The sequence below is a fragment of the Dermacentor albipictus genome, chromosome 1, assembly GCF_038994185.2.
Source record: "Dermacentor albipictus isolate Rhodes 1998 colony chromosome 1, USDA_Dalb.pri_finalv2, whole genome shotgun sequence".
NCBI classification, from domain to species: domain Eukaryota; kingdom Metazoa; phylum Arthropoda; class Arachnida; order Ixodida; family Ixodidae; genus Dermacentor; species Dermacentor albipictus.
The window spans coordinates 105,397,888-105,421,335 of record NC_091821.1 but is presented as its reverse complement, the minus strand read 5'-3'; the positions used below and the strand labels follow the sequence as shown (position 1 = coordinate 105,421,335).

Genomic DNA, 23,448 nt, shown 5'->3' with positions numbered 1-23,448 from the left:
TCTGATCATCTCATACACTATTCTGTCACTTCCTGGAGCGGACTTGTTGCAACAGTTCAGTGAGGTCTGGAACTCAGCCATACTAAATGGACGATTGTATGGTTCATTTGATGTGCTTTTCCGACCCAAATGCAGCTGTTCTGCTAGTCGCTGGTATTTTAGGAATGTTTCTGTGTAATGGGCTGCACTAGAAATGTGCTCGAAATGTGCTCGAAATGTGCTCCTAGACAATCTGCCTGATCCTCCAGAGTGTCTCCTTGTGTATTCAATAAAGGTAAGGGGTGAGTTTCGCGGCCTTTTATTTTGTTAACCCTGCTCCAGGCTTTTCGTTCGTCTGTATACGAGTTAATGCTGTTTATGTAGTTTTTCCAACTTTCGCGTTTAGCGCGGCGGCGCGTTCTTCTACCTTGCGACTTGATCGCCTTGAAGTTAATCAGATTCTCTGTGGTTGGTGAGTTACGGAGGAGGTTCCAAGCCTTGTTTTGCTTTTTCCTGGCTTCCCTACACTCCTCATTCCACCATGGGATACGTCGTTTCGAGGGCGAACCATTTGTTTGGGGAATGCATACCGATGCAGCCTCAATAATGAACGCTGTTATGTACGCTACTGCGTCGTCTAAGCTAAGTTCAGAGATATCATTCCAGGGCAGCTGCGTTAGTTCGCGAAACTTTGTCCAGTCGGCTGAGTCAACTTTCCATCGAGGAAGATTTGCATGACAATCACTTTGTTTTTTAAGGTTTAGAACGATGGGGAAGTGATCACTGCCATAAGGGTTATTAATGACATCCCACTGGAGATATGGCACAATTGTACTAGACGCTATGCTTAGGTCTATCGAAGAAAATGTTTTATGTGTAGGGCTGTAAAATGTTGGCTTTTTCTTGTTAAGCAAGCAGGAACTTGAAGTGAACAGGATGTTTTCTATAAGCCGTCCTCTCGCATCACAGCACGAATCCCCCCACAGTGTGCTATGCGCGTTTAGATCACCGACGACAATGTAAGGGTGACGAAGCTCATCAATAAAGCTTTGAAATGTTGCGCTAGAGAGTTGATAACTTGGGGGGATATATACAGACGTGATGGTAACTAGTTTATTGAATAGAACTGCTTGGATAGCAACTGCCTCAAGAGGAGTTCGGAGTTGCAGTTGCCGACAAGCAACACCTCTGTCTACTATTATTGCTACACCACCGGACGATGCAACAGCATCATCTCGGTCCTTCCGGAAAATAGCGTATTGCCTAAGAAAGTTTGTCTGCGTAGATTTAAGATGTGTCTCCTGAACACACAGCACCTTTGGATTGTATTTGTGTAAGAGTTCTTTGATATCATCGAGGTTGTGGATCAGGCCTCTCACGTTCCAATGTAATATTTGTGTATCCATCTTGTTTGTGTTTATGTGCTGTGTGTCAAGAGATATCACTTAGGTTGGTTCAAGGGACCTTTCCAGGCCCCTTGATGCGGGGTATTTCTTTTTTGTTGCCGCGCTCCAGGGAGCAACGCTGTGCCTTCGGCGTCTCAGACGCCGGAGAAGTTTTTGTTACATCCATCGCCTCGTCAGAGGCACTGGATGACGCCCGCTCAGCGGGCACGCGCGGGGGTTTTTCGGGCCTGTCTGCGCGAGCAGTGGCCCTGGGACCGGCAGGCTCGGAGGTCTGCTGGCCCTTCGTCGTAGGGGGCGGAAGAGCCGTGGCTGCTCCCACCAGGGGGGCTGATGGCGTAACCGCCGTCACACTCCGTGTGACTTGCGCGGCCGCCTGAAGATGTAGCGCTGCCCCCCGGCGCGCCACATCGGTGTAGGAAGGACTGGACTGATTTTGGAGTGCGAAACGCTTACGTGCCTCTGGAAATGATAGGTTCAGTTTTACTTTCAGTTCTATGATTTGTTTCTCTTTTTTCCAAGTAGGGCATGATCGAGAGTAGGCGGGGTGGTCTCCTTCACAGTTGGCACAATGGTTTGTTGATGTACAGATGTCCGAAGCGTGTTCAGAAGAACCACACTTCGCACAAGTAGCACGTCCTTTGCAGTTCTGTGACCCATGCCCAAAGCGCTGACACTTGAAACATCGACGTGGATTTGGGATATACGGTCTCACGCGAAGCTTACAGTAACCGGTTTCTATTGTTTCAGGTAGGTTGCAGGTTTCGAAAGTAATGATTATGTGTTTGGTAGGAATTTGCTTGTCATCTCGCCTCAATGTTATTCTTTGAACTTTGACTACGTTTTGGTCTTGCCATCCTTCAAGCAGTTCACTTTCGCTCAGTTCAAGGAGGTCATCTTCTGAGACGACCCCGCGCACTGTGTTCATTGATCTGTGTGGGCCCACTGAGACGGGAATTTCCCCAAATGCTACAACTTTCGACAGTTTGTCATACTGCACTTTGTCGCGGAGTTCCAGAAGAAGATCGCCACTTCCCATCTTCGTTACTTTATAGCCTGGGCCAATTGCTTCAGTGAGAGATTTAGCTACAACAAATGGTGAGATCATTCTGACTGTTTTCTTATCGTTCTGACTATGTACAACGTGGTATTTTGGGAAAGATTGTTTTGGCTGCATAAAGAAAGTGAAAGTCTCATCGGTGCGCCCCCTCTTCAGGGAGCGATCAGGTAGCGAAGGAAAGTTATTTGCCATATAGAGCAGGGAAATTCGGCGGCGATGGTGGCCACCCACCACCGAGCCCAACAAGGGGACGCTACAAGGTTGGAAGAATACCTGCAGACGCCAGCCATGCATCGCCGCTATAACCTAATATATATATACCCAAGGGAGGATATATTACACACGGTTAACCCTAGCCGCCAGGAAATACGGAAGTAATAAGAAGTGAAGAGAACACAGGAAAGATGGAAAAGTGGGAGAGAAAGACGAAGATTGGAGAGGAGGACAGGAAAAGGCGACTGCCGATTTCCCCCGGGTGGGTCAGTCCGGGGGTGCCGTCTATGTGAAGCAGAGGCCAAAGGGGTGTGTTGCCTCCGCCGGGGGGCCTTAAAGGTCCAAACACCCAGCATCGGCTCAACCCCCAGGATCCCCTTTTCCCCAGACACGGCGAAGCCGCGCACGGCTACACGCGGGAGGGTCCAACCCTCGTGTGCTCGGGTACGTGGTGGCGCAACACACCAAACGCCTGCTGACGCAGACGCCCCTGCGGGGTCAGGCCAATCATTACACCTACTCCTAATTGCAGGCTGGCATACCTGCACTTCAATATGCATTTCGAGCTAAAGAATGACAAAGTGTGCTTTGTATTCATCCTACCTCCAGTGTGTACAACAATCCAACTTTTTAATAATATTGTGCATGCATCAACCTGCTGTCCAGTCAGCATCGTATTATGAAGCATCCCTACAAAATATGCAAGAGAATCTGCATATGCACCAAGTTCAAGACACTGTGATCGTCTGCTAGGTTGTTCGCAGAAGCACTATGCTGCCACTCTATGACTCTTAATGCATATCCATCTTCATTTTAACGTTCCAACCTGCCAACTTTCTTCATGCTTTATTTTTGTTACCCAATGTGCGCACACATAAGTCACAGAGAAAGTAGAGAAACTAAAATATAAACCTTGCCATATGCCTCTCCTATCTTTTAAAAGAAAATAAAGAATGATTGGACATCATCTTTGAGCAAGTGCAGTTGGGCAGCATACTGTTGAGTACAATGCAATTATAGAACATAAACATTGCAAAAATTTTTGATAGAGCATCCACACAAGTTACAGTCATAGTTCAATATTTCGGACTCATACAGGACCTGTAAAAATGTCTGAATATGGTCAGTCCGAAATAACAAATTTCAACGATAAAATCAATTTCATTGTTTTGTTATAATTTCAGCACCATGAAGCTTTCGTTTACACAATTTTGCTCTATGCTGTGCAAAATCAAAATTCCATGTTGGTTAACTCCATAATGGCTGATGACAAGGTTATGACAACAAGCGTCCTCTTGTGCCGGTGACAAGTTAAGAACTTTCTGCAATTTTTTCATGAGTGTATATGAACAGTTCATTGTTATTTTAACAAATAAATAATACACAATGACTTGCTACCTTTTTTTCAACGAGACCAATAAAGATGCAATAGGCATTACTGGTATATTCCTTAGAAAAAATTGGCACAAAATATGCCAGTGTAAAAAGAAGTTCCGCACTTTAAAGATGTATTTTGAAATTCATTATTAAGGGGTTACCCTAAGCTGCCGATGACAAGGTAACTTGTCAGCACAACGAAAGTCCTCTGGTGCCGATGACGAGTTAACTTGTCGAGAACTTTCAGCAATTTTTGCACATGTGTATATATCTGCAGTTTCTTGTAATTTTGACAACTAAATAATACACAATGACTTTTGCGATTTTTATTCAATAATACCAGTAAAAATGCAATAGGCATCACTACTATCACATCTTTTAGAAAAAAATGGTGCTAAATATGCAGGTCTGAAAAAAATTCCACACTTTTAAAAATTTAAATGTGCTTCACATTCTTTCATCGCGCAGCCCTACCCACATTGTTGTGAAGTTCAAATATTGCATGTGCGGCCTTGACGCCACGAAGCTGTCAGTTTAGGTAGTGCTGTGCTAGTTCAGTTTGGAGCTTTGTGGCCACACACGAGCCTACACCGTTCTGTCCAGTGAGCACACATACAAACTTGGTAGGTGTTTGCGGCAATTTTTGGTTGGTCTCCCGTGAACCTAAACTCCGCTTCATGTGCATCGCCATCAGTCTAGCCTATGCATGTGATCACCAATAGAGTCATCTATGTGCACAAATGCATCAAGGGCAAGCTCCCCCAATCTTACCACTTGCCAGCGTCACCAACTAGCACCACTTCATCGGAAGTTGGCAACACAAATTGTGATTTGGTGCTTAGCTGACGAAACTATTGGCAGTGGCTGCACAGCATTTGGAAAGGCGACAAACCACCATGACAATAAAAGTAAGGGCATGGAAAACAGTCTGAATGGCAGCAACTTTGTTTGCTGTTATCGTGTTTGCAATGATTGTACACCTGAATCAGTCTGAAAATCTAGTGAGAGACCGTGCAGCATCCGAAATTGCGGTTGTCATTATACATTGGTTCAATGGAGTAGGTGGCAGTTCCACAGGAAAGTTTTAATTATTCAGCAGTTCTGAAAAATCAGCCGTCCAAAAAAATTGGTCAGCAACTGTATTTGCTCTCGCTCTCACAGAGGTTTGCAGTTCAGAACACATGCAGCACTGTGTGCAACAAGCAGTATATGTATGTAGTATGGAAAGGCAGGCATACAAAACACGGTCACAAGAAGAATGAAAAGGAAGGAACGAGTAGTCCTTTCTGTTGTTCCTGCATTCGTTTTGTACGCCTGCCTTTCTGCACCCTGAATCCCTAACAACATGCTTAGACTTCTGTCGTTATACATGACTGCACTAATGTGGACACTGACCAGCAGCGCCATGCTACATAAAAAAAAATTCTTACTTACAGAGCTTCGTGTACTAGTGCCACAAATAAACAAACATTTTCATTAAAGGATTACACGGAACATAATGGTCTAAAAGGGCAATAAAAGGGGACAATAAATCAGGTTGTTATGCAAAAAGGTGAGGCATGCAGACAGGACACAAGAGAAGCTGAACGCTGACTATCGACTGAAGGGAGCACTGAGGCGAAAAGAAGAAAGAAGACACCAAAATCATCTGCACAAGCTCTGGAATGGTATCACCACGTGTCAGTCGGGTACATGTGCAGGCATTTGTGAAAGATAGCTGTTAAGGCATTTAATCTCTTTCTTATGTAAAGTAATTGAAGGCTGACTTACACACGCACTTCCACCCTTATAGATATGCCATGCCTTTACCATAAGACGCGTATCTTCATTCTTGTGCCTGTACAATATCGCGCATTCATCTAACTCTGGCGTGCAGTTACAATCTCGGCAATGTAGGGAAAGATTAGAAGGCGATCCACCGGTTAACGACCTTTTATGTTCCATTAGGTGAGCTTGCGCAGATGAGTTTTGTGTCTTCTTTCTTCTTTTCGCCTCATTGCTCTCTTCAGTTGCTAGTCGGCATTCGTGTTGTCCACTTCTCTTCTCTTGTATCCTGTCTGCATGCCTCACCTTTTTGCATAATGAATCCTTACCAACTAGCTCAGCTTTCTGTCGTTCTAAAAATCAGGTTAGACCATTATGTCCTACCTTCATTTTTTCTGCTTTCAGCCCAATCCTTTTCTGCCCTAGAAAAGTCTACATAAGTTCCCAGGCTTTCACTTGCTTTCAAATGCAGGGCAAGCACTTTTTCCTTAATTATAAAAAATTAACTAGTACCTCAGCCACTTGTTACCATACTCATTTTAGGAAGTCAGCGTGGAAATTTCATTCAATGCTGCGTCTTTTGCTTTTACCAATGTTTCTGCCATGCCAACTCACAATCCACCACAACACAACCCACCAACCTAGCTTAAAAGCACAAATACCTCTGATGTCACTCAAGAAATGGGGCTGCTACTTCATGTGCCAATTATATTAGGCACCTGAATTAATGCATGCATGTGTGTACAATACTCTTGTGTGATCAATCTGCTTCTTAGGTGGAAAGTTGCAGACAGACCATTTAAAATAAAATTATGCCACACAGTGACAACCAACATGATAGAAATACCTGAACTGGTGATGCAAAAACAAATAGAAGAAGATTTTCCAAGGATAGCCCTGGAATAAGGCAGCAATGATTGTCCATGCTGGCAAAGGCCATGAAGTAAACCATGACGACCATGGTAGGAATGCCACAAATAAGAGAAATTAAAAAGGCACGGCGCCACCTGAAAGCAAATAAATCACACACAATGTTTTACAATGCCAGCAACACTATACAACAGTGTAGATATTTGGGCTTGCTAGTGTAACAGTTTGCAGGTTGTTTTTTGTTGTTGTTGTTGTTGTTTTGCAACTAGCACAAGGACGTAGAACAGAAAACAGAGACATGCAGAGGTGCTAACTTCCAACAGCAATTTATTTCCGGGACGGACGCCACTTTTATATCCTCGCTTTTTCTCTCCGTTTTTTTTTCATAAGCATATGTCTAGTGACAAGGTAACAGAGCAAATGATAGTAAAACTCACTTTCAGACTAGGCAAAAACTATTATGGTTAACGCATATACGATTTGAAAGATACAGTTATTATCAGGAGAAACAAATGCTGAATAACTCGTCTGATCATTGGAAGTGCTTGCATTGAAGAGTTTGGCGATGCTTGTGTTCGCCAATCATCCACGTCACTATCAAAGAGGGAGTTAGATTACCTGCGCATGCATTAAACATAATAGTTTTTGCCTAGTCTGCAAGTGAGCTGTACTATCATTTGCTCTGTTACCTTGTCAGTAGACATGTGCTTGTGAAAAAAAATCGAAAGAAAAAGTGAGGATATAAAAGCGGCGTCAGTACCGGAAATAAATTGTTGTTGGAAGTTAGCGCCTGTGTGTGTCTCTATTTTCTAGTCTACGTCCTTGTGCTATTAGCGCTACAGGAAAAAACTTGTCAACATGCGGCTTTTATTCAGCAAAAAAGAATTAATTGAAGGAACTCTACTACACGAACTATGCATGTTGTTTTTATTCAGAGCTTGCTTACTATAAGACTTCATGATTTCATTTCATTTTTAATTATAAAAAATTAACTAGTACCTCAGCCACTTGTTACCATACTCATTTTAGGAAGTCAGCGTGGAAATTTCATTCAATGCTGCGTCTTTTGCTTTTACCAATGTTTCTGCCATGCCAACTCACAATCCACCACAACACAACCCACCAACCTAACTTCAATTTATCAGAACCAGTGAAAGCAGTGAGATCAGACCACTTAATATTCTAATTTGTTCCAGAAATGAGTTTCCGTGATAACTGCAGTGCTCAACACCCATGATTTTCCGCAGCGTTCGTAAGGCGGAAGGCACGTGACACGTCTTATACAGCTCGTTATGAGTTGTTCGGCAAGAAGACCATGCTGCACATGTTTATGAAGCACATATAGTCACAACTTAAAAAATAAAATTGTATCTTAGACTTCTTAGAGCTGCAAAAAGATCTCAGCTCTGTGCAATAAAAATTAAATAAGTTTACAACTGACAGTATGCATGCTATCCAATGATTTACATAAAGTGTGCATTTCACCTTGTGTTGCGTTGGGCTTGGTGGTGATTCAGGCTCTTCAGGCTCTTCAACATGTGTGTCTTAGCATGGGACAATGCACAGTGGTTCACTTATTCTGAGAATCTCGCATTCCACCACCACATCAAAGAAAGTCATTCTTTCTCATGTCACGTGTCATGAAGGAGGCTTCTGTTAACATTATGTACAGTGCACGTGGCCATTGCTACCATGGTAACAATGCCGTCAAAAAGCGCAGCTGTGAGTTGTTGTGGAAAGGCCATAATGAGAAATCATGAACATAAGTTGCGTTTTGAGTAGAAGCATAAGTCTTCACTGGTTGAGTGAAATGCAAAAGGGTATGCCTGCATTTTGAAGACAAAGCCTTCTTTGCCGATTTCACAGCGGTTTGGCATATCTGGGGTCTGAATATCTCGGAACCACTTTCAGAAAAAAAAAAGCCCTTTCACACTTCCAGAGCGATATAGCAAGTCACAAAAGCTATCAAAATGTAGGTCTCAATGAAACACAAAATGATAATTAGTCGCAGAGTAGGTAAAATTAATAGTATGGGTGCATTTAGAGCCACTATAGTACAAAATTGATTGCATTGCATTATACTCCTGTAAATAGTGCACTGCCACAGATATAGACATGTTGAGGCAAAGCCACCAATTTTAATTTTAAAAGCAACATACTGTGGCCCAGCATCCTTGATGGCTTTTTTTTTTTTTCAACTGCAGGCACTGACCAATGGTGGTAAATAATCTTCACTTTTGGGTTTTGAGTTCACTTAGACTAAGCAGGGCTCGCACAAGGCAATTGTGTGTCAAAGGCGACTTTGCCGGTGCCCACAAGAAGCGAGAAACAGTCATAGAGTAGGTAAAATGAACAGTACTACCATAGTGAGCACGAATTTAGTCGAAAAGTAACCACACTGCATCACAGACAGCACTACCTCTGGGATTGGCCCATCTGGCCTCTTGGTCAAAACAAGAAAGGGTCAACCAAGTGTCAACGCTTAAGAAGACAAGGTCGACGTAATTGTGTGTGAAATACAATATGAATAAGATACAAAATGAGTGAATAATGAACATGAAAAAGAGACAGGATAGAGAGATATAATGAACACTTAATTATCTAATTATTTGAACCACCACGTACGTCAACCTTGTATTATTTAGCACTGACACTTGGTTGACCTTTTTTTGCCTGCTTTTATTTTGCATTTGTATATTGAATTTTTTTACATTAAATTTATAATCAATTATTTTTTTTTTGCATTCACTTTGGGACCATACATGGAAAATGTTGTGGCACAATACTTGGTGGTTGAAATGACGTCAAAGAGCCCCTTTAAGCTCAACCAGGACTATCTTGACAACATATTTAGAGTTGTTGACAGTCAGCACTTATGTTGTGTTTCTTGCCTCTGTGCTTGTTTCCCCCCCCCACTAATAACATGATCCGCATATGGATCAACTTTGAAAAGTTTATTCATACCAACTTGAGTTTTCTCTTACTAGTTAGCATGCTAAGCAGTTACAAACATTTACAAGTTCTTCGAATTGAAAAAATAAATTGCGCAAAATGTAAATACAGTTATGTCAAACAATACTGTCAGAAAGAAAGGTATTGTGTTAGGATAATACATGGCAAAAATAATTGTGCTTTACAAGCTCGACCTTCAATAAAACAAATCTACAATTTACATTAACAAACAACCGGCTTACTTGGGCCTATGAAAAGTCATCAGAGCTTTCCCTGTTATCAAAGTTATGGTGAAAGAGATATAGCTGCACCTGCCATGCTACCCTACTATGAACAGCAATTTTTTTTTCCTTTTTGCTTGGATTTCAATTTTGAAAGAGACAGAACTGTGACACAGCTTCCTTGATTTCTTTTCTTTTTTTTTAACTGCAAGCACACACTGATGGTTGTAAATAATCTTCAATGCACAACTGCTCCAGCAGACAAGTTGTAATCTCTTAGTTCGATTATTAACAAAACTCTAACATTCTCTGCTAAGTTTCCTTTAAAAATAATAAAATCAAACCCCCACTACAACATTCATCCACATGGTTCTTTCAAATATAACTTTCATTTCAGCGCGTAAATGATAAAATGGAATAACTAAGATACAATGAATAATCCCACTCACTTTCTAATTTCAGCAACATGGGTGAGATGGTCTACACCAAGCTTGTTGACAGGTGCAGGAGATGCTTCAAACCCCAGCTCCTGAATGATTACATGAAATAGATGTCACTCATACTGTACTTAAATGTATGTATGTATGTATGTATGTATGTATGTATGTATGTATGTATATATGTATGTATGTATGTATGTATGTATGTATGCATGCATGCATGCATGTATGTATGTATGTATGTATGTATGTATGTATGTATGTATGTATGTATGTATGTATGTATGTGGCCAAGCAAAATGTTTAAAAAATGCCACAAAGTTTAGTTTACGCTATGTTACGTTATTACAGCAGGGTGTTTTTGGCTGCTGTTAGATGCATTATCTATGTACTTGCAATGTGCAGGCACACCGACTGAATGCCCTTGTGCAATGACACATGCCTATGCATTCTTTTTTTTTCATTGTTGCTGGCAAACTTGCCTAAACACACCACTTTGGCAGTTATAATCAAGTTAATTCTGTATTAAGAGTACAGGATGGCAGCATCCTTTTCTGCTGCTGAAAAAGACCCTGACAGCTGTGAAATAATAATGAAAACAAATGTCCAATTCATTCAGTTATGTTGTAATAAGCTACGACTCTATTACCTTTGTGGGAAAAGGCAGTAAACATCACAAGATGACAAAGGGCATAAGACAGGCTTGCACAATACTTGAGTTATTGAGAATTAGCAGTTTAAGCAAATGAACTCCTGCAAATTACAACAAGATAATTATAACGAATGAGACAAAAGTTATGGCAAGGCTTGTTGGTTTACTTTACTTTCATTTTTAGAGTATGAACAGGATTCATGTGAGCTGCATAGTGTTATAGTAGTAACCATCAAAAATATATTTCAATACAACTGCCAACAAACGCTCTGGAATCTTTGCACAACATCTTACAAATGAAGGAGATCAGAAATGTATAAAAGAAAAAGAAAAAAAATCCAAGGACAGCTAAGCACTTATGAGTTGTGAATGCAAAAGCATTAATGTCCAACTGAACACCGCTGAGCGGTCCTGCCAGTTATGAACTCCTCAAGGGCAAGCAAGTGCATTGAGACACTTGGCCAATGCTTCCTAGATAACACAAGGCCAGTGCACTTTGATCTGTGACGTCACGCTACCTCGCCCGACTGCCACAGAATCTAATGGGGACGCTCCCGAGTAACCCAAGGCGATTTAGCCATCACTGCTTTCATCACGCCGGACTTGGCAATGGAAAGTTCAGTCCAAGTAGCATGATGCCATAAAGCAGAGTGCACAGGCCTATTACCTAGGAGGCATTAGCTCGCCGCGTTTTGATTTGGCCTTACCAGGGCGCAGTTAGAAAGCAGGCGAGATCTTGCACGGACAAGGAACGTGCAGATAACACAGGCTTCCAAGAGTGAGAGTGAGAGCGATGGGCCATCGCAGCAATGCCCTCTCCCCTCACGCAACTCCTGACACCCTATCACAGCAGCAGGTGTTCCCTTTTACCCACTCTGCTCAGTCGAAACTCATAACATGGCGTTGCAGCCAATGGGAATTTAGGTGCCATTTTCGCTTGTCCAGACAAAAGATGCCAGCTTTTTCACTCAATGGACCATTTGATGCTTCTGCATCAGAAAAATATGATGCATTGGAAAGCTTTTTTGCCATTATACTGACCTCTATAGCTTGGATAAGTTTCCGTGGACCAATAAGTTCACTGTCATACACAAAATGGCCCCTTTGCATGGCAAGGCTGACTGATGCTTTCGTCACACCTGGTCGCTTCAAGAGGTTAGATTCAATGGAGGAAACGCAAGAAGCACATGTCATGCCTTTGATCTGGAATTAAAACAGAAGTGATTTAAGTGGAGGTGAAAGTGTAGTCATTAAACAAAGTTAAGAGAAAGCAGACACTTGAATTACTTTGTTTTTTATAAATGGTGAACAAGTGCTAGCCACCATGCCTTTGTTCTCTAACATATACCAGACCGTTACTAGCTGTTATAAAGTTAAGAACTAGCAGGCAACAAAGGCGCTGGTGCGTTTCTTGAAATGCAGCAGCCTGTATGACCACCTGTGACTGACTCAGCAGTGAACACTTGTGTGTGTAACAGTGCAAAGCGTAACCTTCTCACTTCCTCCCTTTCCCCTTCACCAGTGCAGGCAGGGTAGCCTACCGGGCTCAGTCTGCTTAACCTGCCTGCCTTTCCCTTATGACTTCTTTCTCTAAGAACTAGTAGATGCTGACACCTAGTGAAACAGTGCGGTCTGTTTCATACGACAGAGCATAGTTGGTGATGTGACTGTGTGTGAGTGGGTTCTTTGGATAGAACTGAGAGAGTCAATTAAAGGTGCCACTCCTTCCGCCTATCTACAACATGGTGTCCAAAGAATAGGTGCAACCAGTGAATATTGGCTCTTGGTGTCCTCTATACGAAGAACCACATTAGTAAGGAAATGCCAGTGGGCTTCTCTATGTAACTAAGTCTCAAAATTCAACTGGCATCACTACCTAGCACCTCAGGGGCATGGCATCATTCATGGTTCAGCAGCCAGACGGCATCAATTATTCATCGCCCAATGAGTGGCCACAGTGAACACAGAGGTTTGAATGCTTACAAACCTCTTCAGGACACAGCACAAAACCCAAAAAACATAAAGTTAATGCACTACTCTACATCAGGGGCAAGCAAGCCAAGGAGATCTATGCCAGATTTAATCTCTCTAAAAAGAACTAGTACAAGAAATTTGATGCAGCCATATAAGATTTTGACAAATACTCTAGCCCACGATGTAATGTAATCGTCTAATGAGTCAGGTTTAACACCAGAGTACATAAAGATGCTAAGTTGGCTTAACATTTTGTTTCTACGCTTCACAAGGTTTCGAAAGACAGCAAGTTCGCCACCCTTCAAGAAGAGTTCAGGTGCGACTGCCTGGTGGTTGGCATCAAAGACAAACATAAAAGACAGACATAAACTATCTGCCAGGCTATAGCTCGATGCACATGTCACTGCATCGAGGATCTTGTCATTGCATTCAAAAGGATCTTGAGTCCATCTGCCGGATCAAAAGCACCTGCCAGCAATACACCAAGCTCCACGATGATGTAATGAAGTGTCGTATGTGAACAAAGTTGAATCTGTTGCCCGACAGAGACAAACCAGTTGGCATACTTCGAAACAGGACAAGAATGACGGTTTCTCACACACTGAAACCACACCACCTTCATCCTTCAGGAAGAACAGTGTTCTGAAACCATGCTGCTGGTGTCATCAAGAGTGCCACCCTCGTACTCTCTGTCCAGCATGCTTGAAAGTCTGCAGGATCTGCCTAAAAAAGGGCCACTATGCTTCCATGTGCGTGTCATAGTGCTTCAATTCTGTTTAAATCAACTAGTCATTACAGACCCAAAATTCCTTGGTGCAGCAAAGTTGGAACAAGGGAGAGAACAGTCTTAGCTTAAGGCTCAGTCACTAACCTTCAAAAACGACAGTGGTGCCCACAAAACAGCCCTTCAAAACAACCGTTCAAGATGCTCAAGAACAAGCCTTCTCTTTCAACTCCTCCTTGTTATCTACATGCTCCAGATGGGAAGCTTCTTTTTTACATAGCTACTTACATAGCTACTGACATGCACATTCCACATTTGTGCCCGAATATCTGATCACCATCTTGCTTACTTGCCAGTGGAGAGACTTACAGCTACATTATCAAAAACCACCGTGCCTCACTAATTACCCTAAGCACCATCTCCCTTCTGGTACATGCAGAAGCTTCATATACACCTAAGACACTACCACTTCCGCACAAAGTGCATGCGGACCGTGCCAAAATTTACTTGAGAAAATTAGGCCTTTCATACCAGTTCCACAGCCGCCATCATTCTTCTAGCCCATCTGGTGATAGCCAAATTGCAAACATCGTGTAGGACTGTGTCACGTATGACCACCCTTCATGCCACTGTAGGGTATATCAAGCAGGAATCGCCATATAAATGGGCAGTGTTTTGCTATTCAAAATCAGCCCTTCAAAGCCTGCAAGCAGCATTGTGCCATAGAAATGATGAGAACTTGATTCAAGCATAACAGAAATCTGCCATTGTGCTGTTGAAAAAAGGACATATTTTTCAGTAGCTGCCTCGTTCATTGTGGTATTTTTTGGCTATGATCTAACTGATGAAGCTGCCCAAAATGCCCATGACAATGCACAGACCATGCTTATTCCATTATTAATTAAATTACGGGGCTTTACGGGTCAAAACCACTTTCTGATTATGAGGTACGCTGTAGTGGAGAGCTCCAGAAATTTCAAACACCTGGGTTTCTTAAATGTGCGCCTAAATCTACGTACACGGGTGTTTTCGCATTTTGCCCCCATCGAAATTATTCCATTATCAAGAGCAGACACAGCTAAGAAGCTCTACCAGACTGTTTGAGACACCATGCCAGCTCTTCAGAGCTGGTGTGATGTCTTGTTTCTTAATGCTTTATCCGTCACTGTAGCTGCAATTACATTCAGCCATCTCCTGGAGCAGTATTACCCTGCTGTGTCACCTAAGACTGGGAGTAGCCTTCACAAATTTGCACTACCTCCTCATTGATAAGGCTGGCTCCCCCATATGCAATCAATGCAACTGTCAAGAGGCCATTGAGCAGCCCCTCTGCCACTGTACCTGCTTTGACATCCAACGCCAATCTCTTTGGAGTGAACTCAGTTGACCAGACAGTTGAACCATTACAGAAGCAATGATTCTGGGTGCGTGGCCTCACTGATCATCAACACAGAATGCTACACATGCTCTAATAGCTTTCTTGAGATGAACAGACCTGAGAATATGCTTAAGATACCCCGCGTCTGCTATTGCGTGTATGAACTCTCTCTGCTTGCCTTTTCTTCCTTTCTTTCAATCCCTCATTTATTTTCCCTCATGCTCAGTAGCCAACCAGATGCCCTTCTGGTTAACCTCCTTGCTGTTCCTTGTTTTCTCTTTCTTTCTTCAGCCACAGGCATACCAGAGCTCCAGCTCAATGGCCATACAACAGCTAAGGATGCGTACGTTTCAGAAGATGTCTGCACTTCTTTGCTTGGGAAGCCAGCCATTAGAGAACTCCAGATGTTGACAGGCATTTGTGAATGCCACCACTAAGGTAAGGTGGCATCAAAAGAGGAGCTCCCAACATTGTTTCAGGGACTTAACAAGCTGCACAAAAAACTCTGGATATGACTGCAGACCGGAGCAGAACCATTCATGCTCTACTCTCTGAGGCACATTCCAATTTCCTTATATGAGAAGACAGACCTGCAACTACAAAGGAAGCAAAAAATCTGGACAATATCAACTGTTGATGAGCTGATGGAGTGGTGTGCACCTATGGTAGTCATCCCAAAACCTTCCAGAAATGTGAGAATCTGCATGGACTTCACAGAGCTTAATCACCACATCCAGAGAGAATGGCATGCTATCCCATCCGCAGAGCACAATCCCCGATACTTCTTCATGGGCCTAAAGTGTTCTCCAAACTAGATGTGAACTCCGGGTTTTTACAAATTCCATTTGGTAAAGATTTCAAAAAGCTGACCGCATTTGACTCCCCTTTGGGCACTTCTACTTGAACAAGTTACCTTTCTGAATTGCATCTGCTCCTGCAAACTTACAAAAAAAATGTCCTATGTATATCAAGGGACCAACAGAGTTATTCATCACATGGACAACATCCTTATCTGGGGTCAGAATGAGACACTCAGAAATGTGCTTCAGCTACTAGACAAGGCTGGAGTGACATTTAATGGAAGCAAATGCTTGTTTCAAGTTCAACACCTCACCTTCAAGGCTCAATGGCTGGGCCAAGATGAAATAAGACCTGATGAAAAGCCACTTTGAAAATGGAGAGCCCTAGAAACAAGATCGAGCTGCAGAGAATTCTCAGAATGCAGCATAGTACTTCACCAGATTCATTTCCAATGTCTCGGAAGTCCAGCAAGCTCTTACTTTCCTGTTATCAAAGAAGCAAGAATTTGCATGGGATACTCCACAACAGCAGGCTTTCTACAGATAGAAGACAGTGCTCTCATCTCCCCCCATCTTTGTCTATGATATATAGAGAGAGACAGTAATCACAGCAGATGCTTTCTTCTTCAAATTCAGTGCATTAATTTGGCACAAGCGAACAAATGGGACATTTGAAGACATGACTTCTGCCTCAAGGATACTCTCAAAGACAGTGAAACGTTACCTGCAAATCAAGAAAGATGCCCTTGCATTGGTCTAGGCATGCTAAATGCTCTATGATTATCATGTCAGCAAGCTGTTCAAGCTGAAGATGGATCATAAACAATTAGTTCCCACCTTAATTTCGAAGAGCCATGATGATTTAACTTCAAGATTGCAGAGGCTAAAGACAAGGCCTGACACTTCTGCCTTTCAAGTTGGCTCTCTTGAAGAATGGGTATAGCCCTGCAGAGCTGCTCATGGTTTAAGAACCAAGATAAGATTCCTCTAAGTCTGAGCAAGCTGACACATCAACCACATAATCAAGAGTCTTCAGAACTTCAAAAAATAATATTGTGTCAGATCAAAGACTTCAATAAACATCATGAAGTCTGCAACCTGTCAAACCTTTTCTACAGAGATGTCTAGTCGCCAGACCTCAAGCTCAAAGGGACCATAAGCCCATCAAAGAGCCTGTCCAAAAACTAGGTAAACACTGACATTTGTGCAGTATGCAGGATTAATACCCAGCTTATTTAGTACCCCACTACTGGCCCCAATGCAGGAAGTGCCAATAGTATCAGCGAATGTGCTGGCAACACCTGATCTTGCTGCCAACACACTTCCCACATGCAATATCAGAAGTGGGTGATACGTAAAGCCACCTACTGCAACAAGCTTTGCTTTTATGCGAAGCATATTACGAGAGCTCAACCCAGCTCCTCAGGCGCGGCGGTGTCGCCTTGAAACCACGTGACACCGTGACGTCACGACAGAGGAGAAGTGGCTTTGGCTCAACTCTTGCAAGACGGGCTGGGTGGGAATCGAACCAGGGTCTCCGGAGTGTGGGACGGAGACGCTACCACTGAGCCACGAGTACAATGCTTCAAAGCGGTACAAAAGCGCCTCTAGTGAATGCGGTGTTGCCTTAGAAACGAGCTGTTTCTAAGGCGTGCGTCTCTTGCTCAGGCGCACATTTCGTTGCCGCGCCGAACGCTGCTTTGCTCGACGCTCACCGCGTCCAATGCGGGGCGCGTAGTCGCTGCCCTGTAGCCCATTGTCTTACACCCCTTGGCGGGTCGACGGGAACGCTGTCGCGTTCCACTCTTGAAGGCGAAGCAGTAATGCATGAGTTGTTTCTTCGTCTAGCCGAACCAAATATAGCCAAGCAACAGCAGTTCACCAGGCTAAACAGTGGTTCAACAACTAAAATAAAGGCTAGTATGCTTCGCATCCTGGGCTTAACCTTACCTAAGCCACAGCCATTTTTTATGTTTGGGATACGCCTTAAGTGTTACTATTGGTTTTCTGCACAAGTGTGAAATGCAACTTTTATGGCTTAAATTTCAAATTTTAGGTAACTGAATGGGACTATAATGTGCATTTTATATTTGCATGCTACCACAAGTGCTTTGTATAAAGTAATTATGGTTTACAACTTTATTTGTACTGAAAGACAAGTAATTAAAATAAGCTTTACTGCAGTTCACACATGAGGCACCAACTACTACTACCATAGCATCTTAATTTTACCTCGCCTGCAGCTTACACATACTTCTGTCCTTTCAAGATCTCATGGAAAGTGAGCTTTGCTCTAGTGATCACTCATTTTGTAGGTACGTGCTCATGCTCACAAGTCAACAGCTTCTGGCACTTAGTTCCTGTCTGTACTGATCAGAGCTTTTACTTTTAAGCAGGTCTGGCCACCATGTTGTGCTTCCCCACTGTGCACACACAACACATAACACATGTGCACACAAGCACATGCAAAGATGAACACCCAGATTCAACCTGCACACTCACTGAAAGATCAATTTCTCCTGGTTGAAGCTCTGCTGTTTCTATGATCGATGCATCATAACCAAGATCTGTTGTCACTTGTGAAAGCTGCATAGGTGAAACTTTTTCTGGATCATACTTCACTTCTGCTCTTTCTGACAGAAGACTGACAAGTGCCTGGGCTACACCTAAGATATAAAAAAACAAAAAAAGAAAACGGTACAGCACTTTGGAACATCACATTGATGTTCAGTATTAGGCAGACTTATACTTCAAGAAAATTTAATTATGAATGAAAAGCAAGATTAAGATGATGAAATTTTGCTTTGATCACTTACACTGAACCCCTGTTCACAATCATAAACTATGCATAAAGTGAACAGAATGTCTTAAATTGCACAAGATACCTATGAAAAACAAAAACCTTTCAATAACTTCAAAGGTCATCTGGGTCAGTGCTTCTCACTAGCATGATCTTCTGCAAGAAGCATTAAAATCAGGCTCAAAGTTTACTGCAACTGCATTAAACAGAAAAGCATACTATCCCTTTCAAAAGCAAAGCAGATATGCCACCTTATTCTCTACCAATCTACAGCACCATGAACTAACTGTAGTCGGCATTATGGCATCGTAGTTCCCGGCGTGCTCTGCAGCAAAACCTGGAAGCAACAAAGGTAAAGCTGCTGAGCATCGAATGCAGCTGTTGCCTCTCTTTTCATCAAAATTTGTTAGTCTGCAGGCTCTTCATCACTGCTACCTTCATTAACCTGTTCATCCTTGAAGGCTTCAGTCATCAGCTCCAAGTAGATTGTCATGGCATCGTTAACCATGACATATTTATCGACTGTCAAACCCACTGCTGTGCTACAACAAGCAACACAAGTTGTGCTAAACCTGGAGCTGTGCAGCAGGACTGGAACACTCAGTGTCACTGTCATGCCTGTCAAGTGTGTTGCTAGCACTAGTGCCGACTACAGTTTAGTGGCATCTGTGGAGGGCAGTTGCGGTGCCACTATGTGGCCTTTGTTGTAAAGCAATAAATAAGCTGTTGAGGATGCCTAAATTCCTTCATTGTAGAGAAAAATTAATAGTGGTCTTTATTGTAGAGATGTTTACAATACAAAAGAAAGATAGGAATTCATTACACAGGTCATTTTATTGCGGATTCATTTGACTGTACATGGCATTATAGCATTGTGCATTATCCTAAATGTGCTGCAGTGGCCAGGAATAGGGCCCCAGAACTTTGCCTCAACAGTAAAATAACAAAGGTGCTGAGCTCCCTCTTTAGCTGAAAAGACACAATATAACCGAATATAACAGCCAGAAAACTTTGAAGACAAGCAATAGTAAAATATCAGTTTGTACCTTATTATTGCCACTCAATTTACACTGCCCACTATAAGTAGTCTCCACTGTTCAAGTTACATTATGCAGTACATATAAAAAAAGTTTCCAATGAAGGATGTTCAATAGACACTACACTTTCTGAAACCACAGTAAACAACAACAGTGTACTATTTAAGAATACAAAACAATATCCAAGTTACCTACCATTCAGCTTTAGAAGATTTTTCTCAACGGCTGATACACAGGAGGCACACGTCATGCCTCTAACATGAAGATAGCATTTCTGCAAAGGCACTTCTTTTCCATGCACAGAACCTGACGAGATTTTTGATGTTGGTGCTAACTGCAACCTATTCTCCACTGATGAATACATTGCTTCACTTGAACCTAAAGGAAAATATAATAAAAACAGATGAAATAAAAATAAACAAAAACATTCTGGCAAACTTGCAAAGCACTGTTAATGTGACACACTTATAAACAAAGATTGCAAAGCTAAGTCATGATGCCATTCCACTGGCACACTCTGCTGTGGGGTGTGGAACGACAGCTGGTACCACTGTTTCTTGCAGATATAAAATCAAGTTTCTGTTCTAGCAAAAGCAAGGACTGCACCTAAACATGGCACCAAGCAAAACACAGCCAATGGCTCTGCAAACTAAGTATAAGCACAAAAACACCAGCAGATTAGCTGGCAGAGCCATTTACACATTTTTCTTCAGCACTGAAACAGTTACTAGTACAATGAATTGTGCAATCGAATAGAGAGTGACGATATATGTGCATCCGAGGGGCAGTGCCAGCTGCCCTCCCCACAAGTCTGTTAAAGGTGATGCAGGTTTGCCTTACAGTGCCTTATATTTAAAGCTCACAATCCATTATGAGAGATTGATAACTGAATGCAGCATCATGGTGCATTGGTGAAGTTAAAGAGCAGCTCTGGCAATTTTTTGCCATGTCAATGATTTGACTGATTTAGATCACCGTGTGCTTTTTTGACATGATAAGACAGTGCAATCCATACCAAAATACACACATAATTTTAAATTAGTGAAACCCTCACTGAAACTGAATATGTACAGGGCAGCCCAGAGAGCTGCCTCTCATGCTGTTAGTGGCAACATAAAAGAAGCCATGCATTCGGAACAGCAGCGCTAGAAGCAAAATCTTGCGACAACCTGTTAACTACAACAAATTCTACAAAATACTTGGTGCGGTGCGACTCCTCCTGGCAAAATAGTAAATAAAACAAATAAAAGAAGACTCCTTTATAAAGTTCACACTGCTTCTGAAACCTTCAAGCCAGCTAGTAAATTGGAACAGTCATGCATTGCAATAGCAGTCCTGTGCATGTTGCTTAAGACATATCTCAAAGATATCAACATCAGCACTGCTGCTCAAGCCACGACATTACGAGCAGCAAGCATAGGGTAGCCAGTAGAAATAATTCGTTCAAGGGCACAAATTGTTGGTATGCATGCAGATTTCAAAAATTGATTTTCAGGAAAACTACACACCTCTCAATAGTGTCATTTACAAAAGTGCTCAGAAGAATGTATGATATGAATTTTGTTCATGTTTACACACTTAGAACGATCACTGAAGTTGCTCATTAAGCATACTGAATAAGGAGGGGAAGTTTTCAATTCCTGCATTCTGATGAAATATTCTTGATGGGTCCATTCAAGATGCACGGTAGCTTTGCAGTTAGCTAGTACAGAGCTAACGAGCTCATAAAGTTGGCCAGAGGAGGGGGGTACAATCACAAAGCAATCACGGGTTAAAACTTTTGACGTGCATTTCACCCACTTTCCAGCTTCTAAGGTGGAACCTACAGTTGTTGGAAATATAGCATCCATTGTGCAATGGCCACATAATCTGTTTTCATGCCATGTTATATTGTTATTTTCACATCATAGGGAGACTGAAGGTGACATTAAAAGTGATGGCCTGAGCTGCAGAGGATGAGCACATATGGTGGCACAAAATGTGTTTTTGCTTTATTGCAAATTAGTGCGCTATGTTTCCCTTGCGACATTACCTCCACAATATTAATTATGCAGACCATGAAGATGTGGCTGACTGGAAAAGTATCAGCAGAAGAGAAAACTTGTACAAGCAGACGGCACAGTAATAAGAGATGAAATCATGGAGCACTATTTATGTACTCTTCACCACATCCTGTGTGTTGCACCATTTCAAGTTATCTGTTATGATAATCAGCATGGAATTAAACCTATAACACTTGGCTGGTGAGGAAATATTTGCAAAAAGGAATGCAGCATATGAAAGAGTGCTGAACTGCAAGTGCACTTACCAGTGTCTAAAGAAGAAACAAATAGGCATGATGCAGCTTTGCTAAGCTGTTTTTCAAGAAGTGGCGTGTCCTCTGATGGTGTGGAGCCTTGTTGAGTCTGTTCCTTGATCTCACAGCCATAGCCAGAATCACTGATGATTTCCACAATTTTTTGGCGTGTCAATATTGATGAGATGTAGACAACAGCAGCAGTACCTTCTTGAAGAGACACCTTGACACCTTCAACTCCTTCAGTTCGAGACAACATACCTTCTAGAGAGGTAACACAAGACATGCAGGTCATGCCTGTGACGCTGAATAATGCCGAAACAAGGTCTGGGGGTCCTTGCTCACTGATGATTGTTGCTGAATACCCTGCATTGCAGACAGCTCGACACAAGTCATATGCTCTCACCTCATAGCTACAGAAGTCAACTAGCACCTTCTGCTCTTCAAGTGACACAGAAACTGACTTCACTCCTGGTTTTGCAAAAAGTACTCTTTCAACTGAAATAACACATAGACTGCAGGCAACACCCTCAACAGAAAGAGTGACAGATGATGGCTGAATACTTTCAGGCAGAGTCACAACAAAACCAAGGTTGTTTACGGTAGACTTAATAGCAAGAGGGTCCGTTTGAGTTGTTTCAAACGTAACATTGGCTCTGCCCTTATCCAAGGAAACGTCAACACGGCAGACTCCCTTGATTTGGGCAACACTTGCAGTTACTTTGCCAACACACTCGTTGCACATCATGCCACCAATGAGCAGTGTGATGTCTTCAAGGCTTGGACACGAGTTCTTGGTGCGTGCATTGAAGCCACTCTCTATTACTGCTCGGGTGATTTCACGCAGAGTTACCTCGCTTGGATCATACTTGACAACAGCTTCATTTTCTTCCAGATCCACCTGCAAAGAACGGTTATACCAGATCGTAGCGCGGCTTATGTGCTTCCGCGGAGACGACAGGCAAGCGAGAACAAAGCAGCCCGCTTCACATTACAAACGGGAATCTGAAACCACTACTACCTCGATCGGCACACTACTGCGCTGTTGTGATCTCACGGGCAAGCTGCGTGAGCTCGCTGACTTCACCTAAATGACTATAATATTGACAAAGTTTTCCACTAGAGTGAATATGCATACATCGGCTAAGGTGCGTAATAAACTGTACAGTTAGGATGCGATATACACAAAAAGGCACATTCATGCAACTTGCACATTGTGGAATGCATGTGATACATTCATTAGGATCATAATTTTAAATTTCAAATAGACGCCAATACCGAATGTTATTCATTTTCTGTAAGTAAATATGCCAAGATACGTGAATTGTACACACTACAATATAATCAAACTTACGTGAACAGTTTCAACACCGCTCAGATTCACCAACTTCTTGTTGATTATCTCAACACAAACTGGGCATGCCATTCCTTCCAGCAAAATAACATCAGTTCTCATATTCGGGGCCATGGTACTTCCTCACTGAAATGGAGAAAAGCAATGTAGGAAG

General features: G+C 42.4%; 1 protein-coding gene across 1 annotated transcript in view; it reads right to left on the bottom strand.

The window, feature by feature from the left end:
* The window catches only part of LOC135914179 (copper-transporting ATPase 2-like), a 152,230-nt gene that overhangs the window by 128,515 nt on the left and 267 nt on the right, over positions 1-23,448 (bottom strand). The window contains exons 2-8 of the mRNA XM_070524259.1: positions 23,295-23,420; positions 21,953-22,841; positions 19,840-20,022; positions 18,310-18,473; positions 11,973-12,134; positions 10,289-10,368; positions 6,644-6,803 (exon numbers count right to left, since the gene is read on the bottom strand). Of these exons, the coding sequence (XP_070380360.1) occupies positions 6,644-6,803; positions 10,289-10,368; positions 11,973-12,134; positions 18,310-18,473; positions 19,840-20,022; positions 21,953-22,841; positions 23,295-23,408 (1,752 nt within the window). The 5' untranslated portion in view covers positions 23,409-23,420. The remainder of the gene's footprint in view (positions 1-6,643; positions 6,804-10,288; positions 10,369-11,972; positions 12,135-18,309; positions 18,474-19,839; positions 20,023-21,952; positions 22,842-23,294; positions 23,421-23,448) is intronic.